The sequence below is a fragment of the Poecilia reticulata genome, chromosome 4, assembly GCF_904066995.2.
Source record: "Poecilia reticulata chromosome 4, P_reticulata-male-v2, whole genome shotgun sequence".
Taxonomy (NCBI): Eukaryota; Metazoa; Chordata; class Actinopteri; order Cyprinodontiformes; family Poeciliidae; genus Poecilia; species Poecilia reticulata.
In genome coordinates this window covers 23,441,740-23,460,632 of record NC_088833.1, presented here as the reverse complement: position 1 = coordinate 23,460,632, position 18,893 = coordinate 23,441,740, and the positions used below count along the sequence as shown (strand labels likewise).

At 39.0% G+C, this 18,893-nt stretch overlaps 2 protein-coding genes across 6 annotated transcripts in view; one reads left to right on the top strand and one right to left on the bottom strand.

Annotated features, from left to right (window-relative positions):
* Positions 1 to 988: 988 nt before the first annotated feature.
* scamp4 (secretory carrier membrane protein 4) overlaps positions 989 to 18,893 on the top strand; it is a 22,582-nt gene continuing 4,677 nt past the window's right edge. Inside the window, exons 1-7 of one of the 2 annotated variants that reach the window (XM_008407272.3) lie at positions 1,006 to 1,172; positions 1,709 to 1,735; positions 1,989 to 2,117; positions 2,234 to 2,390; positions 3,954 to 4,055; positions 6,566 to 6,683; positions 7,315 to 8,717. In XM_008407272.3, the coding sequence (XP_008405494.1) occupies positions 1,729 to 1,735; positions 1,989 to 2,117; positions 2,234 to 2,390; positions 3,954 to 4,055; positions 6,566 to 6,683; positions 7,315 to 7,503 (702 nt within the window). In that variant the 5' untranslated portion in view covers positions 1,006 to 1,172; positions 1,709 to 1,728 and the 3' untranslated portion in view covers positions 7,504 to 8,717. Of the gene's footprint in view, positions 1,173 to 1,708; positions 1,736 to 1,988; positions 2,118 to 2,233; positions 2,391 to 3,953; positions 4,056 to 6,565; positions 6,684 to 7,314; positions 8,718 to 18,893 lie in introns of those variants that run through there. The other variant, XM_008407273.3, reaches the window with a different exon arrangement.
* Positions 9,900 to 18,893, bottom strand: part of LOC103463726 (semaphorin-4E) — a 21,645-nt gene continuing 12,651 nt past the window's right edge. For all 4 annotated transcript variants that reach the window (XM_008407274.2, XM_081606488.1, XM_081606489.1 and 1 more), the window contains 11 exons: positions 18,736 to 18,798; positions 18,225 to 18,323; positions 15,146 to 15,245; positions 14,799 to 14,909; positions 14,540 to 14,691; positions 14,271 to 14,443; positions 13,885 to 14,041; positions 13,556 to 13,778; positions 12,804 to 12,919; positions 12,123 to 12,342; positions 9,900 to 12,039 (listed from right to left, as the gene is read on the bottom strand). In XM_008407274.2, coding sequence (XP_008405496.1) covers positions 11,291 to 12,039; positions 12,123 to 12,342; positions 12,804 to 12,919; positions 13,556 to 13,778; positions 13,885 to 14,041; positions 14,271 to 14,443; positions 14,540 to 14,691; positions 14,799 to 14,909; positions 15,146 to 15,245; positions 18,225 to 18,323; positions 18,736 to 18,798 — 2,163 coding nt within the window. In that variant the 3' untranslated portion in view covers positions 9,900 to 11,290. The remainder of the gene's footprint in view (positions 12,040 to 12,122; positions 12,343 to 12,803; positions 12,920 to 13,555; positions 13,779 to 13,884; positions 14,042 to 14,270; positions 14,444 to 14,539; positions 14,692 to 14,798; positions 14,910 to 15,145; positions 15,246 to 18,224; positions 18,324 to 18,735; positions 18,799 to 18,893) is intronic.

Sequence of the window (18,893 nt, the reverse complement as noted above, 5' to 3'; positions counted from 1 at the left end):
TCGAGTTATGTGATTGGCCACAGAGCTTGACTTTATTGCAGAAGAAGAACGATCGTCGTGTCCGCCATACTGTGTGTGGCAAAATTTGCTTTAAATGCTAATAAAAGTGTGAAAAACATGTAAGAACAAAAGAAACAGAACAAGTGCAATTAAGCTAAACCAATTTAGATTGAGGCTTTTATATGATAGTACAAGCAATGATAATGTTTGAGAACAATTTTAACATCTGAAGATCAAACTAACCTAAATTAAACTTACTTTATTTTTGAAATTATACCAAATATACCAAAACTACACCAAAGTTGAATTAAATATTAATTGCAATAATTTAGGAATTTTATTTCAGCTACCTTTTCAAAACATTAAACAGAACATTAAAAATGACATGAAAATTAACAAGATTCAACAAATGCTTAAAGATAATTCCCAGTATTATTTATTTTTTAGTGGTTTAATTAATGAATGTCTTGCTTAATGTTAAACAGAACAGCCTGGTACTTCTAAACCCTTACAATATCATAATACCACAAGGGCAAGCACATTTCCAATACGTTGAGAATGACAATATGTTAGCAGAAATGCTAGTCAATATGGCGGCGATTTGTGTGTTTTGGGACAAATGATACATTTTGTTAGTAAATTGAAAAGGATAATTTACTTCTAAGTAAGAACGTGTATGAAAGCGAGATGAATAAAGATATGTGTGATATTAATCTAAGATTATAATTCTTCTAATGGAATTTATTTAAATAAAACTTGGATTACATAGATAATAGAAATAAAATAATAATTTTAATTATAATATTCTGATTATAAAACCCACAGTTTTGCTCAACTAAGTGAGAATGTTTGGTTCATATTTTCAAAAGTTTTACAAGAGTTTCTTAAAATTGTTTCCAGCTGTTTAAGAACTGGGTGGAGACGGAGGAACGTAATCACGCTGTAGTCACGCGTTTTCCGTTTACCGCTCGCGTGAATTCTGGAAACTGTAGTTCTCTGTTCACCGCCCCTGAAAGGGCCATGTCAACAAAGAGAATAGTATTAAACTACAAAATAATACACGGTGCAGCGCAGTCGCAAAGCGTTTGACTGGGGTCGAAAAAGCGCATCCCGAGTATTTCGAGGATCCCTGCATTTGTCGACGGAAACGTGAGGAGAAACATCTAAACCTGGTAAAAGTAGCTTTTATTTAAATACGTCTTGCATCCACGTCATGGCCGCAAGAGTTTCACCTTTTTCCGCTATCAGACAATTGCTCAAACAAAGCAAATATGTAATATAAACAGATAATTGACGCTCTTCTTTGCTCATCGTGGTTGGACCCCTGTACCAACAGAGCGAGTTAGCTGCTTTTTCCTTCCTGCTATCCTTGCAACGTGAACATTAGATAACTTTAAATGGGTTAGATGAGTGCATAAGTTACTGCTTGGTTGTAAAATTAGTCACCAGTTAGACCAAAGTCGAAATGGGCAGAAAGGAGTTTCTCGCTGACTGTATTTAGACACATTTTTAATTATATAAAATGTACAGCTCCTTTTAAGACGTAAATATACCTGAAATTACAGTTATTGTTGTAATTATTGTTGCTGAACAGCATAGAATGCAAATAGATAGTAGGAATAATTATGAATATATTTACTAATTCACAGAATTATTAAATATATATTAATATTTACATATGTTGTATCTGTGTCTTCCTGTTATTTAGGAAGGAAGGGCAATTTCAACATGGCAGGTTTGTGTTTATGTGTTAATTCAATTTTTATTCCTATATGAATTCCTATTCGTGGATTAATATTAATCTGTATTCATGGATTATGTTTTCATTAATCCATGAATAGGAATTCACTCCCCACCCAAAAAAGGGAGTGGATTTCTATTAATGGATCGATGAAGATATTAATCTAGAAGTTAACGTTTTCCTAACTTTTGGATTCTTAAATTAAAATGCAGTAGGAATGACTGTGAATCTTTGCTTCCTCTTTTAGAGCGGGTAAATAACTTTCCTCCCTTGCCAAAGTTCTTAAGACTAAAGCCATGCTTTTACCAAAACATCGATGAAGAAATCCCTGCACCTCACACGCAGCTGGTGCAGAGAGTTTACAAGCTTTGGATGAGTAAGTAGTTTGCGCACACATTTATCATAAAGAAAATGTTATTTTTCCCTTAATCTCAAAATCACTCACTTCCTCTTTCTCCGACCCTCCCGCCCTTTTCCCCTTCTCGTCTTCAGTGTATTCGGCCACACTGTGCATAAATGTCATTTCATGCATTGCTTGGTGGGCTGGAGGGGGAAGTGCCGCAAACTTTGGTTTTTCTCTGCTCTGGCTCCTTCTCTTCAGCCCCTGCAGTTACACATGTTGGTTCAGACCGCTCTACAAAGCTTTCAGGTAAGTGGCTTAAATCCTATCAAAACATGTTGGTTGTTAGCAAAAGCTGCGATTAAATCAGGACTCTGTGCACGCCTCAAGTGTTTCCACAGCTCCCGAACCTTTTCACGTTGTCACATTGCAACCACAAACCTCACTGTGATTTTTACTGGGATTTTGTGTAATATTTACATCTATTATGCCACTGACCACGTGCTCTGGGCTTGTTGAAGAAAAGCATTGCCACAGAATAATGCTGCCCCCACCATGCTTCTCTACAGCTGGTGTGTTCAAGCGATGTGCAGCGCTAGGTTTTGCCTCGCATGGCGTTTTGTTTGGTACTTACAGATTTCACACTTGGTCTTGTCACTCTTTTGTTCATTTTGTGCCAAATCAAGATCATTAATGCTCTTAAAGGGCCGGTTGTGCCAGAATGAACCGATAAAACTTGCTCACCAAACTGTTAAACTATCAGTGAATTCTTAAAATGAAATAATATTATTGAACATCATTTCAGTACCTCCAGAATTTTGTGATTCTTTTTGTGATTTTTGGCTATAAAAACCAAAGTGTTTGTGGCTTATTTGGAAATATTTGCACTTATTTATGACGGTAAACGCAACTTTTTATTACTCGTTGTACAGATTGTGGATTATATAATCTGACATCAGTTAAAGCTGAGGCAGCTGTTTAGTACAAGTAAGAAAGTTTTTGACAATTCTTGAGAATAATATGCAATACACTCCCAATTATGTATTAGCGCAACAAAAGAGCAGGGATCTGTTTTGTGTGAATTTCCACGATAACTCTCAAGGAACTGGAGGGACTGATTGATATAATTTAGCAATAAGCAGAAAAAGACTGCACTGATTAGATTGATAACATAATATTTTAAGCACACTTGGTGTTTAGTGTAGAATCCAGAGGGCCACGTAAAAAGCTATGGCGGGCCGGATTTGGCCCACAGGCCTCAGGTTTGACACGTGTGCAATACACAGTTCTCTGTGAGATGTTGACATGTTGAAAGCTTTTGAGATTACCTGTGTTTTCTAATTAGTTGACTCTTGAAAATAATTTGTTGGGTTTATTTTCATTTAAAGGTTTCTGAGTCAACTGGCATAAAATGTACATCACACTTTTCAGATTTTTATTTTTAAAACAATTTCAGATGTGAGTTACACTTTGTTCAACTTTACTTGCTAATTTGTGTTGGTTTGTCATAAAAATAAAAAAAAAACCCAGATTAAAATATCTTGACGTTTGCAGTTGTAATATAACAAAATGTGAAAAAAAAAACACGAAATGTATAAATACTTCTTGCATAATCATTGCTGATTATTTTCAGATATTTGGTTGATATCAGCATTGATACAGCTGTAGAGTGATAATCTCTGTCAGAGGAGTTTTTTCCTTTCCATGTAAAATTTGTAGCCTGGCTTTTCTGGTCTTTCCACTGCTTGTTTTGTTGACGGTGTCACGTTTCATAGCGTCAGATTTTCACATAAAAAGTTAGAATCAAAGACAATTTAGCAGCTCTGAATCTCTCCGGCATCATGACTTTGCGTTTCCCTTTGCCGTTCACAGGGCTGATAGCTCCTTCAACTTCATGGCCTTCTTCTTCATCTTTTTCCTTCAGTGTGTCTTGACCGTTATCCAAGCTATAGGCATCTCTGGATGGGGAACATGGTGAGTCTGGACCAAACTTACTATCAAGACTTTATGTCCACCAGTTTGTTTGTTTTGGGGGTTTTTTATCAGAGATTATTTCAAGGATTTTTGCTATCTAGTCACTTTTTATTTTATATCTACTCTGTTATCAGACATTTTACTAAAAATGAAAACAAAGATATATATTTAGATTGAACTTGTTCAGACTCTACTCCATTGTCATTTGTGTTGTATCGTGACAGTACACAGCTGTTCGCCAGGTTTGTTGTGCCATTACTGTCCTAATATTTAATGTGTAAACATGGGAGGATAGACAAGGTGAGCAATTTAACGGTAACGCAACGAGTGACTCTGATGTTTCAGAGAAACCTGAAAAGGTCAGTAAAGCTCCTGAATCTGCAGCAGTGAGGTAGAAAACCTCCTAAGTAGATGTTAGATGTTAGCTTTTAGGACATGATGGCGCTGTGTTGGTCTGAGCTCAGTTGTCAAGATGCGCTTCGTCCTTCTGTGGCACAAATTAATGGAGGTAACTGTGAATCAGCTGACAGCTCAGTCGGTTGTGAAGTAATGAAGCAATGAAACAAACCAGAGCGCTTCTTCGTTATGCCCACGTTTAGGTTTAAAGGCATTGGAGGCTAATGTGGCTAATGCTAACGCAGGTCATCGTGGAGTCGGACTGAAGCTGGCAATTAGAGCAGAAAAAAGTCCAGAAACCGTGGCAACCTTCTCTTCGTCTGTAGATTATCACATAAGAAAATTTTATGCAAAATTACCAGAAAGATAAATATTGTACAGGGCTGCTGCTGAACACATCTGCATGGAGCGGATCTTTGTTTACACTGTAAAAAAATATGTTTATTATGCAGTAGATTCATGTTTGTTTAAAAGACGGTTTATTTTAGTGTACAATGATCCTTTATGTGTCCTTCAGTAGTGACTTTTTATTTGCATTATCAAAAAATTGACAGGCAAATGGAAGCACACAAAGATGAGCACTTATATTTAAATAAAATAAAATAGCTACCTGGCTGAAGCACACTTCCATAAAGGATATCAACTTGTATGCTAAGTGCTATGTTGTTTACCGTTTTGCTAAACTGCAAAGAAGTTATCTCTAGAGAACCCTTTGCCTCTACATGTTCAGTTCATTTCTTAGTGCAGATTTTTAGCATAGTTGCAACCTTTTTTGTAGTTCTCCACATATTTGTATGCATGACCTAAAACCATCACTTATTGGTGATACTAATTGTTCTAATGACTCAGTATAGAAATACTGAAATGTGATGCTGTGTCATTCTGGCACTTTCTCTTTCATCTGTTAATCAGACTCTCCGCCACGCAGTGTGATGAAAAATCTGGTGGTTTTGAGATCATAAATATTCAGACCTGGGTTAGATCGACGATAACCAGGTCATGTCGAGGTTCAGCTTGTAAGAGTGACGGATAACTTTACTCTAGGAAAAATAAAAGAAAAAACGGCTAAAACAAAAATATTCTTATTTTTAAATCAATGTTTCAGCATCTACTAGATGAATTTAAAGAAAAACACATCAATCTGTGTGAAAGAACGACGCATGTATGGCTTTTTAACTGGGTGCTCTTCTGTCAGGTGTTGAACTACATCTTTACCACAAACTAGACGCACCAAGCCCAGGTACAGTTAGCTATTTATAATAGCAGGCGGCACAGCCTGATATAAGAAGCACAGATAAGCTTCTTACTGCATTAAAAGGAATTTATTCTGCTGCAAGATGTTCATCATGGGAATATTTTAAGTAACTTCAGAATATTAGTTTAGCATTCCTTCCCTTCAGCGAGACTTCTCTCTAGAAAAACCACATTAAAGCATCGGCCACCGACCTTTATACTCGCTCTTGTCAGCTGCCTTAAGTAATCTCTTGAGCCACCTTTTATTTTTGTATCTCTCCATAGTAAGACACACACAGCAGACGACGGCATCAGGTTCTTGTAAAACTAATCTCTGAATCGTACGCATTTTGACTTTAAGGAAAAGTTGAAAATGATGAATTGCTCAGTTGATGATCAAGTCATTTTGCATACTTCTTCAGCTGTGTGTGCTTGAGGGTTTTACTGTTTTATTGATGAAATGTGTGTTGTGATGAAATTTCTCCAGCCTTGGAAAAGAGTAGAGAAGGTGGTTTCTCAGCAAACTTAGCAATTCTTTTTTTTTATTTTATTTTTTACATATCCAGTTTTTTTTCCCCCGCAATCTGCTTCAATTTTTTTTAAAAAAAGTTATTTTTTCCCCTTTTTTTTGCCCAATAAACATCCAAAACAAAGCATGTTCCCTCTGGCAGTCTAAACACAATTAAGAGAACTGCACACATGCTTGTTGTGACTGTGCTGTTCACTCATGGTTTTAATAATGACTCATTTGATTATTGAGTGTGTCACCGCATCTCAGTTCTCACTGCTTAATACTGTTTGTACTAAATCCACTTTGCTGTGTGCTCACTGTCTGATACTCTAACTCGTACCACTTTCATCTCATCCTCACCGACACAAAGCGGCTGGATTGCCACAGTGATGTTTTTCAGCGAGAATGTGGGCTCCGCTATAGTGATGCTTATCACAACGCTGCTCTTCACTGTGGTGGCCGCACTAATGGCACTGGTTCTCATTAAGGTGAGTGAACAACAAGCTAGAAGTGATTTTACCCTGCAGCGTAGTTTTTGAGTTTATCGACAGAAGTCAAAAATACGGGCGAATCTCAGTCAATTAGAAAATCATTGAAAAGTTGATGTATTTTTCTAATTTTGCGAAAAAGTGTTTTGCTTCCTTTACATACAGTATTTATTCTGTTTTGGATTTTTTTTTTTTCAGATCATCAATCAAATTCTAGTATTTGATAAAAATGCAAAAACAGATTTTAAATGATGATTTTTGTTAATTTAGGGAAGTAATATATCTAAACCAACCTGGCCTTCTGGGAAGGGTTATGGTTTTGGTGTTAGATTAATTTCTCTTTCCTTCTTTTAACCTAATCTTTTACAAATATTAACTCCATGTTGTGAAGACGGCTTCAAGAAGAGCGTCAGCGGTCAGAAGAACACGTAGACTGGTCCAAAAGACCCAAGCACCACCTCAGGGATTAAATTACTTTTTACTTTATAAATCAATTTTAGCTGTCGTCAACAAAATGACCAGAAATAAATCTCCGAATCTCTACAATGCATTAGCTTTTCAGTGTTACTCTAATTAATTGAGACGTCCCTGTTCGCCAATCATAACGTTTCCTCCCGTTTTCGTGTCCCAGGTGCACAGGATGTACCGCGGCGGCGGCGGCAGCATGCAGCGCGCTCAGGAGGAGTGGAGCACCGGGCTGTGGAAGAGCGCCCCGGTGAGGAACGCAGCGTTTGACGCCGTCGCTCAGTCGGCCCAGGGCCCGACTTTGCCTCAGTACCCCACCGCGGTGCCCAGTTACCCTGACAACAGCCACTGGTGATGGCTGAGGTTCGCCACTAGGGGGAGACAGATGGTCGGTCATTTCCACAATGCTGACAAAAGCACTTCAAAACAAATCAGCATGTCACTCTCAACGTATAGATTAGACAGTTATTTTAAATTTAAGTAAAATAATAGCTATGAAGGTCTTTTTTTTTTTTTTTTTTAGTTTTTTTTCCATCAGCCTGAAACTGTTTTTATGGTTGCCTTCAAAATGTGCCATTCTGTTTCTACTTTGTTTACAAAAAGTTAATAAGAAGAAAAAAAACAAATATAGTCTTAGACTTAAATTAAATATTTGCTTTTGAAGGTTTAATGGATTGCAGACATGCAGAAACAAAATGAGTGATCACTTTAAAGCAAAGTGAAGAAAGTGTGCCTTATGGATCTGTGTAATGTTAGGATTTTTACAAAGCTGCATGCTACATAACGTAGCATGGGTGATTGTGGGTTTTTTTTCCATTATTTTATAAGTTTGGTTTGTTAGAGATGCTTCCATGCTTGCCTCACTGTAGCAGATTTTGCATGTTTAAAAGTCTCCCGCTTGACTTGCGCCTGCCTTAACAAAAGCTGTGTTTCTAATCTTATGCTTCAGTGAAGCAGGTTTTCTGTTTGATTTCTTACTGAACACTGATATGCCAAAACACTTAACTCCTCCTCTTTCACTAATTGAAAAGTCACACCCTAAGCAGCCAGGGCAGCTGAGTTTTGTTTGCTTTCAGTGGATAAAAGCATCTTTATCTCCTGCTGCCATCGTTGTCGTTTCTTTCACTTTCCACCAGATACAGATTTTGTGTTTAATCACAACAGGCTTGCATGTGGCCACTAAAACATTCATCTGAAATGAGCTCGTACCTTGCTTGAAATATCCAGACTGATTGAAACCTGCATGGATCAATGGATTAACTGCAGGCTAATTCTGAGTTGGGCTCGACTTTTGTCCTTCCAACATGTTTTTTATGTATGGAATTAAAATCTAATCTTGCGCCTGTCAAAGCCTGCCTGAAGTCCACATCTCAACTAAGAGGAAAAAGACAGTGCCTTCATTGTAGATTGTGACATTTTATTTACTTTTCATTGTTATTAAAGTGTCCTTCGAGGACAACTGCCAGGTGTAATGTCTTAAATCTTCATTATTAGGTTTCAGAAAATAAAGCGGACGTGTGAAGGTATTCCATACATGTCGCGACATTTCAATAAATTACTTTATTCACACAGCGTTTCTGGTTTATTCCACCAAATTGGACTGCTGAACTGCAGTTCATATCACAGTTTGCTTCTTCCACGAAGCATTGCCACAGCAGAAGAATGCACCACTTTTGTGTTATGACATAACACATTGTGACAAATATTTTGTTTTCTGTTATTTGTTAAACGTGAAAGCCAAATGTCAGAGTATTTTGTTGGGACTCAAATCAAAGCTTTATTTTGAAGCAGAAGAAATTTGACACTTGGTTTTCTGGCCTATCAGTCAGTGATAGACCAGAGTTACTGAGGAATAGGCAATTAATTAATGCATGTTTATGTTTTGAATGGGTCTAGTCAAAGTCCAAATGTACATCCACTACAAAATTTCTAAACTGTTGCCCATGGATGATTTCCACTCAATCTGAATTGTTTTTTGAGCTATTTTGCAAAGAAGAGTAAATATTTCTAGATGTGTAAGGCTGGCAGTGACTTAACCCCCAAAAGATTGCAGCTGTAGTTGCAACACAATGTTAACTCAAGGAAGATTTATTTTTTTCAAAATCATGCCTAATTTTCTGCTTTGTGATTATGTACTACTTTGTGTTGGTGTGTCATAAATACTAAAGATTAAAAAGATAATATGAAGTTTGAATTTGTAACATGAGAAAGTAATTTTAGAGTGTGCCAAACTTTTCCATTCTTGCATTTTTAACTTTAAAAACATCTGGCATCTGGATGACACCAACTGCTTTGGTGACATCTGGGATTCATGAACTGCAACATTGCTGATAAATCGGTATGAGCCAGTCTTTCCAAGCCTTGTGACACCAGCTGCAATTGGCTGATGGAGTATTGAAATAATACATGTATTCAACAGCAGTAATCTTTTTTTTTTTTTTTTTAAATCACCCAGAAGCAATTTCGATCCCTAATTATGTACATGACAACTTCTTTATATCATGCGGGTAAATATTTAATGAGAATCTCAACACATCGCTTCTATTTCAACACTTGTATGAGACGAAACGGGATAGATTCAAGTGTAGGTGTGTGGGAAAAAAAAAAAAAGGATTTTTGTCACTGTATATAACCTGAGAACAGTGAGATTTAAGTTCTTCTGTTCTCAAGTCTTCCTAAATCACAATCTCCCCAATAAAAGAAATCTCAAAGGACTCAACTGTGTAAGAAAAAAGGAAATCATCACAAAAACACTTATTACCGTATTTATTTTTACAAGGCAGTGTTTCCAGGTCAAATCCCCCCCATCTCCCCTATTTTTTTATTTATTTATATGCCACCAGAAATTTACACCCACACCTCTACATTCCTGCAACAGGTTTGTCTTTTTCAGAGTAACACAAATGTACAAGTTGAAGTAAAGCTGTGTGAACATCACCTAAAGGAATAAAAGAACTGCCTTCCTACTGGAGGGTTAGGATGTAATTACTAAAACTGGTAAATATTTGGTAGAAATTGTGATTTTTGTTGAGAAGTAGTTAATCACATATGGCTTTTTTTTCTTTTTTTTTTTACTGAATGAGTGGTGAAAAAGTAGAGGCATTAAGGTTAATTCAACCAAAGAGCAATGAAAAAAATTACCCCTGTTGATTTCATACAGCAGGATCCATGAAATGAATTAGGCTTGGAGATCGGTCACCAAGATGCTACATGTTCATTTCAAAGATTCAAGGATAGAAATAGAAAATGGGAATTTCCTCCAATAAATAGTCAAAAAAAAAAAAGCTTGACTGTACATAAATATTACACAGATTGTATTCACAGATTAGGATTATACAAAAATATGACTGTAAAAAACATTTCTGGAGCAGATATTTAACAAGTTACATGTCTTTTTAGTGAATATCAGCTGCCTGGACAAACATTGGAAATCACCCAGGAAAGAACAAGGAACCCATTTACCATCTGAAGGCGTATCTCAACAAACTGGAAGATCTGTGGAAAGTTTATCTATTTCAGTAGTTCGGTTCAGAACGGGAAACTATGTATATATAATTGTCTATTTTGTAATTTAAGGATGATAAAACATTTATAATAATAACCAATGAAAAAAAATATTTTAAGATCATGCTATGGCCTCTACAGTCATGGGAAATGCCACCGATTTGACATTTGTTCAGGAGTCAGTTATTGATTGAAGGTAGGCCACTAAAGTTCAGAGAACTGTTTTCAAGCATATTAATGTAAATTGAGTGGAAGGAAAAAGTGTGGTAGGAAAAGCATCAGGGATTGTCACAGCCTGGGGACAATTGTGAAGCAAAGTCATTATATTGTATTTATATTATATATTTATTATAGTTCTTGTCTCATGACCAATGATCACTGGAGACGGGCCTCAGCAGCCCAACCATCAGACAATTGATGGATAATAAATAATAAAAACTTTATTTTTATTATATTATCAAAGCCAACTAAAACAAACACTTCTCTGTGTAGTATGAATCTACACAGCACATGACTTTGAACTGAATTACTGAAATAAGCTTTTTGCTTGAATTTCAGTTTATTGAGACGTACCTGAACACATTGCAAGTACATCATTATTGCACCGATGCAGAACGAGGACTGAAGCCTCAGCAGAGTCAAATCTCCGACTCGTCACGGATGTATCCCAGACCGTTCAGACTTGAAATGCTGGCCAGAGGTGGGAAGTGGTACTCCCCGTTCTTTTTGAAGTCCACAGTGGTGTGATTATTGTTGGCGGTGCACGGTCCGGCCTCCGCCCCCAGGAGCTTAATCTCAGAGTTTCTGTTCTGAATGTGCGTGTAGTCTGACGACGGCTGCTGCTTCCCCTCGCCGCCCATGGATCTCTGTGCCAACCCGGAGCACTTCCAGTGCCCTCGCTTCCAGAACCACAGTATGACGGCGACGAGAGAGAGGCAGAGCAGCGACAGCAGAGCCACGGCCACCTCCAGGCGACTCATTCTCCCAGAGTCGCTTTGATTCTCAGGCGTCAGCGGGTCCTCGCTCTCCAGGTCCGGCTGTGACCCAGTTGCAGCCATTTTCGGAGTTTGAATGAAGTGTTTTGTGGCTGCTATGCCGGGAGCGGGGCTGACTGGCTCAGAGGAGATTTGTAAATGATAAACGGCCACAGTCCTGTTGTACGTCCTGCTGTTGATCTGCTCCACCGAGTCACAGAAGTACGAGCCTGCGTCCGACGCGGTCGTGTTCAGGATGAGGAGGCCGTCGCTGTAGATGTAGTATTTGTGCGTAGATAAAACCCGGAGGTCAGCGAACCTCCAGTGGACCTCCGCCAGGTTGGAGTGACGCTGGCAAGGCAGCTGGATGTTGTTCCCTGGAATTAGAGCAACGTCCACAGCTGGCACTGGATCTGTAAACGTCATCGCACACAAAAGCAAAGAGGTTAGCCCAACCTCACACTCATAAAAGTGGCAGGAGTCATGACGGACACACCTGGTGGAGGACACTGTGACACGTTCCCCTCCTTCAGACTCTGGACTGCAGCTTCGGGGGACGCAGACAGAGAAGAGACGGAGGAGCAGCGCTCAGCGGACGAGTCCCAGGCACAGTAAGGGTCCCTGGACAGGATGCAGTCCTCGCAAGACTGGTACCGGCTGCAGTTACTGACCGGCATCTGGACGACACCAGATTCAGAACCGGCATAGAGTTGACCCTTTGGAAACAGAAATATTATATTAAATATTTAGGAACTTTTGTTTTGTCCTCATCATTTAGGCCATGCTGACAAATGTTGCTGGACGGTATATTGTCCAAGATATTATTGCGATGACCAACAATATTGTTGTTTTGAGATCGTTTTCAGGTAATGTATTGACAATAGAATAATAATGCAAGACTAATAATCTTAAATTTTATAAAGAACACTCAACCCTGGAACTGGAAGATATTTTAAATTGTCAAAATAAAACAACAACAACCAAAACAAAACCATAAATATCAGAAACAAAAAACACACACAAACAAAACCATAAAAAAAATGGACTATTAAGCTTCTGCAAACAAAATGACCCTTCAAAAAAAAATAAATGATCAGAATAGAAATTATTATGCTCATTCTAGTTCATCATGTGATTAATTGACTAATTGCGACGGGTTTACGTGCGCCGATGTTACCTTGCTTGATGAGAGACGTAGGACGTTGACGGCCTCAGGGTTTTTGTACACCTGAATCTGCTCGATGATGAACATCTCTCCGTCAAAGTTGACGGCCTTCTGAATGTAGCCGTTTTCTGTCAAGGAGACAAAACAGGAGCCTTAAATATATTTTACTAGGATTTTGCATCAACACAGAGCAGGGCATATTTGTAAAGTGGATGTTAAAATATACGTATTTTGCCACAGCTTCTCAACTGGACTGGACTTTGACAGGGCCATTCTGAAACGTGAATATGTGTTGATCAAAACTCCTTCATTTTGTCTCTGACTACATGTTTAGAGTCGTTGTTGTCCCGCTCTAACATTTTCTGCACTTGTCTTCCAGAATGGCCCAATACTTCACTTCATCCATCTTCCTATCAACACTGTTTTGCAAACAAGTCAGTTTATCTTTTCACCAGAGAACAACATGTTTGTAGTGTTTCCTGCATGAAATCTTATAAATTTGAAAAAAACCTTATTGCTCTCTTTCAACAACAGCTTTATTCTTGCTATTCTTTCATAATTACTAGATTTATCAACAGTTTCTATCACCAAGGTTGTGAACCTCTGCAGCTCCTCCAGAGTTACCACATTATACTTTTTGAATCTGTGTTGATGGTTTTTTTTGATTCACCACTCTACGCTGGTACAGAACATAAACACTTCCATGTTTGTGGTTGTAAAAAAAAAAAAAAGACAAGATATTAACTAAGGCTGAATTGTTTTACCAGTTCCGATAAACATGACGTTGTAAGTGTCTCCGTCCAGAGCCAGCACGCTGTCCACCACAATTCGAGTCAGTAAGGGTCCCCTCTTGAGCAGCAGCGGGCCCCCAGTCAGCGGGCGAACAGCCTCGTCCATCAGGGGCCTGTCTCTGATGAACTGGAGGGTTTTATCCGGTAAATCCAGGGAGCCATTTATCCCCTTTTTACGATCCATATTGTTGATGCACTGAAAATGGCAGCAAATTAAAAACATAATTCCCCCCCCCGCCCAAACTTGATTTGCTTGAGTTCATCATTACGAGTTCAGGCAGCAGAAAGCTCCGTCAACCTACCGCTCCCGGTCTGGGCTCCGGTACCTCTCCCGTGTACATCACCCATTTCACATGGGACGTCTCCACGGCAACAGATGTCTTAAACTTTCCCTCATTGAAAATTTCTCGAATCGACGCGACGGTGAAGGCACACACCGCAGAGATCTGAGACAAGCCCCTGAAACACACAGCAGAGGATTATGCATCGCAAACACGAGCAAATTAACAACAGAAGGGTTTTCTTTCGTCTCCCGTTCCCCCGACACACGCTCCATAATTTATAGATTTTTATTCAGCTTTATGCTTTTGATTCTTCTTCCAGTCTGACATATCAGCAGCCTCCTTAACTAAATTCAACACCCACACGCAGCCATAAAAACTGCGTGGCTCTGACAGTAAACACTCACGACTGAGGTGTGAAGACGGCGTAGAAGACGCTCTTCCTCCAGTCCTTGTGCCGCAGCAGGAAGACGTCCTGGACAATGGGGGGCAAGCTGGGTTCAGGGAAGGAACAATCCAGACGGGCTTTCAGGAACGTGGTCCATTTCCTCTGCAGCGTCCGCATGCCGCCCATATCTCCCTAAACGAAGACAACAACAAGCCGCCATGTTTAACCCCGACCCTGGCTCGGACGTCGCCTCCAAAGCTCTTATGCAACGCTGCGTTGCCCTGATACCTTGCAGACGCGCGCCACTCTGGACACTGTGACTTTTCTGTAGAAGTCGTACTCCATGGCGTTCTCACTGAAGAACATGTACACCTTGTCGTCGTCCCCGTCGGGACTGTCGACGCTCTCCTCCAAGAAGTCCATGTAGACAAAGTTTGGCTCTAAAATCAAACGGTGACAAATAAAAACCCAACAGCATGAATAAAAACACCTAAATGCATATTTTTAAAGATGTTTTGTTGGCTTATTTAGCGATTTAATAACTCACCACTGAGCCAGGAGTGCTTAAACTCTGTGCGAAGAGGCAAATTTGAGTTGCGCAGAATCACAGGCTCAGAGCCCAGAAAGTTGATGGATGTAGCAGAGTACAGCTCAGTTCCTGTTGGACAGGAACAATAGAGGAGTAAGCATTCCTGGAAATCCTTCGTTCTCATCAAAAATAAAACAATAAAGCATTAATATACCCGCTAATGAACTGGGCGAACTTTGCATGTTAACATATTATATTAACATGGACTGTATGCAGACTGAGGAGGCTCCACCAAACGCTAAGCGTACCAACTGGATGGAGCACGAATGCTGTGCGAAACGTTTCACATCTGTGTCGACACTCACCAACCATGAGGGAGGAGTATCTCTGAAAGGGATCAAAAGGACACTTCCCTCTTCCCTCCTCCTGCTTTCCCTTCAGGGTCAGCTGGTCGTTTGCAAACGTCTGTCGGAAACAAAGAGACGAAGGGCAGGACAGAAACAGGACAAAGATGGAAAGCGTTGTTTTAATCAGACACAACACGGCAGTGGAGAATGGTGAGCTCACTGGTTGCATAACGAAGTAAGCTAAATACATTTAGCCACAATTATTGGCATCCCTGGTAAGGACTAAAAAAAATAAACTCTCAAAATAAATCCATCTCATCTGTTGTTGCAGCAGGATAATCTCACTCTGAAGAAGAAGAAAAAACTATTTAATTTGAGTACATTTATTCAGTGGGGAAATTTAATCTGAAGAAATAATTGTCTTATACTAACTCAGCAGTGGCACAATTATTGAAAACCTGTAGAAATCCCTTTGAAATAAAATGTAATTGCATTTTTTTTTCATTTATACTTTACTTTCTTAAGTTAATCAGAGTTTCTTTGAACTTCTACTTAGAAATTCATTACCACCCGCCTCCCTGGGGCATAAATGTGATGCGACTCAAAAGGTCTACTGCTACTTTCATATTTATTTTGTCACCACACAGTGAGGAGGAGAAATTTCCAAAGCTCATCCCTGGAGAACTGCACCACTGGCCAAGACGCCAAGGGAAAAAGCCTCTTCTTTCCTAATGCTGCCATCACAAATGTACTTAACTGTGGAGGAGTTTGGACTTTTACCTGTAAACGTAGAAGTCCTCGGTTAGATAGGACTGAGACTGACATTTTTAGGAAACAAACACTCCAGGCCTCAACCTCATGTCATGTCATGTCATATCATTGAGACCATGCTGTGCACAAGCTCTTTAAAATGTCAGATCGTTTTAAAGAGCAAATAAAAATCTGATGGGATGTGCAAGCAAAGCACACAATGACCGTGACATTGATCCGACAGATAGAGCCAAAACACAACAGAACTGAAAACAACCAGACTCCTTCTATGCAAGTCTAAACATTACTGAAAACTAAAGAAAAGAGAGACAAAGATTGCTCTCTCTGAATGCTCAAATGATAGAAAATGTTATAGGACTAAAAATGTTGGAAATCAAGTCCCCACTTTCCAAGTTTGTCAATAAAAGATTCATTTATTTTATGTTTTTTTTTATATGTATCTTTACCAGGGGTAGCAATAAATGTGGTCAGCAAAGTACAATACAGAAAACATTTTAGCCAGTAATGTTGCATATTTACATATGCTCACCTCAGTTTTAACCCAACAACTTTAGATCACACCGAATAAAGATTTTTCCCCTAAAGCCTGTTACTTTTAGCTGCAGCTTCAGGCTAATGGCCCTGAATCTCTGTAAAATATTATCAGTCACTGAGTTTTACCACTTATTTCCTTTTTCTTACCACCTCAACCCAAGAAAATGTGAAGAAATTACTCATTACCGTGGATACACATTGTCTTAAATAGTAGTTTTAAAATGGTTCATTAAGCCAACATCACTGTAAATATGTAACTGTGTTTTTAGAGCATGTTCTCATGCTCATACATCGTCTGCGCCTCTCATCTTCTGCCTTCAACTCTATTATAAAGGAAGTTTCTATTCTCTAAAGTAGCTTAACTTCAAAGTCAAACAGAATAAATTATTTTTAAATCAAAGCACAAAACAGATAAAATAGATCCATTTTTTTGATGATGCCTCAGTGTCAGACTGCATCTACTTTTAAAAACAAAGTTGTTCAGTTCAGAGAGCATCCCCGTGTGCAGCTAAGATCGCGAGGTTCCCCGAAATGCGAATGTGCTGCCAAAATGCATTAAACGGGACATAAATCAAAATAATGGGTCGAACAAAGAAATGTGTTGTTTCCATCCTATGTTGCATCGGAAAGAGGAAGAGCTTCCTGGTAACAAACGTGTTGGTGTGAAACAAAGCTTCAGCATAATAGCCTCTTTGTCCGTTGATTCTTACGATTCGGCCCCCAAAAAACAAGAACCGTGTCTGACAACAATTAGCCAGGATGAAAACATGATCATCTTTCATCAATTCTTTTCTTAGTCTCACTCAAATGCTGCTAAAAATAGTCAGAGTGTGAGTGACTGCAGTCGTACCGTGGCTGATGTCTTACCTCATTAAAATAAGCATGAGCACTGTAGTCATTTATAGGCAGCCCTACTTACATAATGTTGCTGCTCTAAATATTTACCGTCTCCAATTTGACTGGCATTTGTAAACAGCTTCAGTGTTCATCTTTTTAAAGCAATTCCTTCAAAGTTTGTTAAAAAGAAAAAGCTGAGCATTTTTCAGAAGATGTTTTTAGCACATTCACTTGCAAAATTGTTCACGTGTTAGCTTTTTCGCATTTTGTCGCAACAAACGTCATTGCATACGGTAAAACTGGCTACCACTTCTACCTTTTTGTTTCTAGAGTCAAATATTTTGCCAGTTGTTTTTTTTTGCAAGAGCACTTAGGGGCCCAATCTATCCTCCCCATCAGGTCTAATTGGTTTAATAATTCTACCAAAAAAAGTTTTTTTTTCTTAATATTTTTTTTACCATTTATTGACATTTACTAAACAGGAAATGGCAGAGAAAGGGGGGGGGGTTTCTCAAGGTCAGGGACTCGCCATTGAGAAACCACACCGAAAGCATTTTGTATGTTTACCAAAAAGTTCATTTATTATATAAAATTCCAGTGAAATATAGATTGAAGTTGTAACTTTGCAAAATGTGAGACATCCTAAATCTCTAAATAAATACTATTGCAAAGAGCAGTGCACTCACAGAATGAACTAAGGAACTCAACCACAGGAAGTCAGAAACAATAGAAATGTGTTCTAATAAAGGCAGGACGTGAAATTTATTGTTTCAGGGGCAGTTTTGCAAGAAAAAAAAATATTTTCAAGCGTTTTTTTCTCTTCAAACCTTTACGCAACTTGAACCATTCTCTATGTGAGGCAGATATTTTTAAATGATTAACATCAAAAAACCTCAAAAGAAGGGCCTGTTTTTACACTCCTGTAGATCTAATGCATTCAGTAAAGCCCGCTCACCATGTAATCGCACACCGGAGAAAAGGCGTTTGTGCCACAAACGTAGAGCGTGGTGTCGTTCACGCTGTGCAGCGTCTGTATGTAGTTGCGGCATTCCACCTGCAACAAAAAAAAAAAAAAACACCATCAGAGGGAACGCCAAGGTCGGCGTTCATTAGATCAGTCCTCAAATCACAAAACATGCCAAACATGTACAGTTGCAACGAGTGCCGCTCAGAGCTGAGCTGCTGATGGGCAAAGGGTCAAGGACGTGAATGTGAACGGTTTCTCGCCGAGTCTTTATTTGGACGTTCAGCTCAAAGCTATAAGCACAGGACTTCAAAGAGAGCTCTACATGCGGACTTGAAAAGGAAAAAAGAAAGAATTATAAAACTAAACTCTCATATAAATGATTAACAGAAAGTGCCCGAGGCAGCAGTGCGGTTTTCAGGCAGCAGCCGTCCTTTAGGTTGCATCCTCGCTCCAGAATTAGACATTAGGCAGGCTTTGCTTTGGAAGGTGCAGCACAAACCTCTGCGTGTTTTCCCTTGTATGTGCACTCCCTCTGCTTCTCCTCGGTGACTCGCCAATACACCTGCATAGACAGACGGAGAGGATCCTGTCAAAGCATGCGATAATTGTCTTGCAGCCCTGCAGCAGTTTCCTATTTAAAATGTTTTGTTTGCCTTT